The sequence below is a fragment of the Plasmodium cynomolgi genome (genome assembly GCF_000321355.1).
Source record: "Plasmodium cynomolgi strain B DNA, scaffold: 0019, whole genome shotgun sequence".
NCBI lineage: Eukaryota > Apicomplexa > Aconoidasida > Haemosporida > Plasmodiidae > Plasmodium > Plasmodium cynomolgi.
Window position 1 is genome coordinate 142 of NW_004192653.1, and position 2,107 is coordinate 2,248.

Genomic DNA, 2,107 nt, shown 5'->3' on the forward strand with positions numbered 1-2,107 from the left:
ATAAATAAACTTTTTGGATACATTTTGCGAGTTTGTTTATAAGATCTATTTTACATTTTGCACAATTTTTAGAGAAAAGATGAAAACACATATATTTTTAAAACAGTTTTATGCATATTTGTGAAATTGCACGATACAACTATTTTTTATTATGACAAAATTGTCCCTTCGATGGTTAGTATATGTAAAATATTTTAATATAATTTTACACTTTCTGTGAAACAAGGAAAAGGAGTTTGTACTAAAAAATTCTTAAAAGGTATAACTTCTGAATTATTTATTTTACCCATTTATGCCATGTTATGCACATTTTCCTGCACACATGTTACACAGTTTATATGTAAAAATATGAATACATTTTTTTAATGTACTTCTTCAAATTGGAACCATTTCTTATTAACACAAATTTTAATTTCCGTGTAGTATATGTACATGTATATACGTATATATTTATGTATTCACATATCCATTTTAGAATGTGCTAACAAATTTTAATGTATTATATAATTTTCAATAGGCATTTACACAATTTAACAAAAAAAATAAAACAGTATATACGTTTACCGATAAAATATCAGGTCCCAAGTAAATAATAACCAAGGGAACTGTCATTTCGCGAAATTTAAATCTAGATTGGAAAAAAAATAAACTGTACGGAAAAATTCCGAACAATATGGATAGTAGATCATTCAAGAGAGAAGAATATAGCTCGTCCAACGAAATCGCCGTGGAATCCTCTACTTCGTCAGAAATAGAACTAATCGAAAGTGATGACATTTTACTAGCTGATGCAGATGAACATGATTATTTGTTGTCGGAACAAGATAATCAATGTACAGACATATCACATTTGGATTCAACTTGCGATGACGAAATCATAAGGATTAATGTGGAAAATGAGGACTTTATGTCAACTGATGCAACAATGGAATATAATGAAGAATTAGAAGAAATAACCATGAACACAATGCAGGTAGAGAGTATGGTTGGAGAGGTTTTAGTAGGACAGAATGATGAATTTTCTCCTAGTCATCTGAATGAAGAACCGAATGAAGAGCAACTTGATGAATATACCCATTTCGGAAATATTACACAGACTGACGCACAATTCGATGATTTTACCAATCAAGGGATTACAATCCATCAAGATATAGAGTCCGAGGATTACACTCCAAATGGAGATATAATCCAACACGATATGCATTCCAGAGAATATACGTATCATGGGAATATAGTCGACTACAATGCTCAACCCGAAAATGGTACCTATCGTGCGAATATTATCCGACGCGGACCATCTACAATAATGGAATTTGACCGTATGGAATTGCATTACAATTCTAGCATTTTAAAATTATGGGATACAATAAAAGAAAGGAGATTAGGTGATGAACTAACGAATCCAGAAGATCTTATAGAGGACAAAATAGTATATCATATATATAATTTCTTCCACTCGCTCGAAAGATGTAAATATTTTTCTCTAAAAAATAAATTAAATAGATTGTGCGATTATATTGTAAGAAAGTACAATGTGCCATCAGAAGTCAAAGTTCATGAATGGGATATAACGATTTCGTATATCTTAAGTGATCTATTAAAAAAGGATGCCCAGGATTATTTCGAATTATGTGATCTAATTGAAAATGGAATGTGTGAGAGATTGAAGTTCGTTCAATTTATAAATGAAAAAAAAAGGTCTTGGAGTATGTCCACGAATATGATATTTCGATCATGGGCAGACGTCTTGGCTTTAAAATTGATTATTCATTCTCAATAATGAGATATTTTGGAGAAGTGATCTAAGCTCATTTTTCTTTGAGAGCATAAATAGAGTTTATGCATCTACCCTGAATTCTTTTAGTACATATACTGTACATATAGCAAGGAATGCTTTTGTATACATATGTGTACATATTTATACATCGCATATTTATCAGAATAGCATGGTGCAGGGGATAATGTAAATGTAGTGCCTTCTTTCATGTGCAGATGCTGATTCATCAAAGAATATCAGTTTCTAGAATCGTAAATGTGAAAATCATCGATGATTACATTGGCATTACATCAATCCCCCTAATATAATGCATATTGTATATTTCTAATA

At 30.6% G+C, this 2,107-nt stretch overlaps 1 protein-coding gene across 1 annotated transcript; it reads left to right on the forward strand.

Annotated features, from left to right (window-relative positions):
• Positions 1-673: 673 nt before the first annotated feature.
• On the forward strand, positions 674-1,779 carry PCYB_001460 (phist protein; the record flags this gene model as incomplete). Its single annotated transcript, XM_004227568.1, has 3 exons — positions 674-973; positions 1,044-1,154; positions 1,210-1,779. A coding segment is annotated over one exon (569 nt), but the record flags the coding sequence as incomplete, so codon positions are not given.
• Between the last annotated feature and the right edge of the window lie 328 nt (positions 1,780-2,107).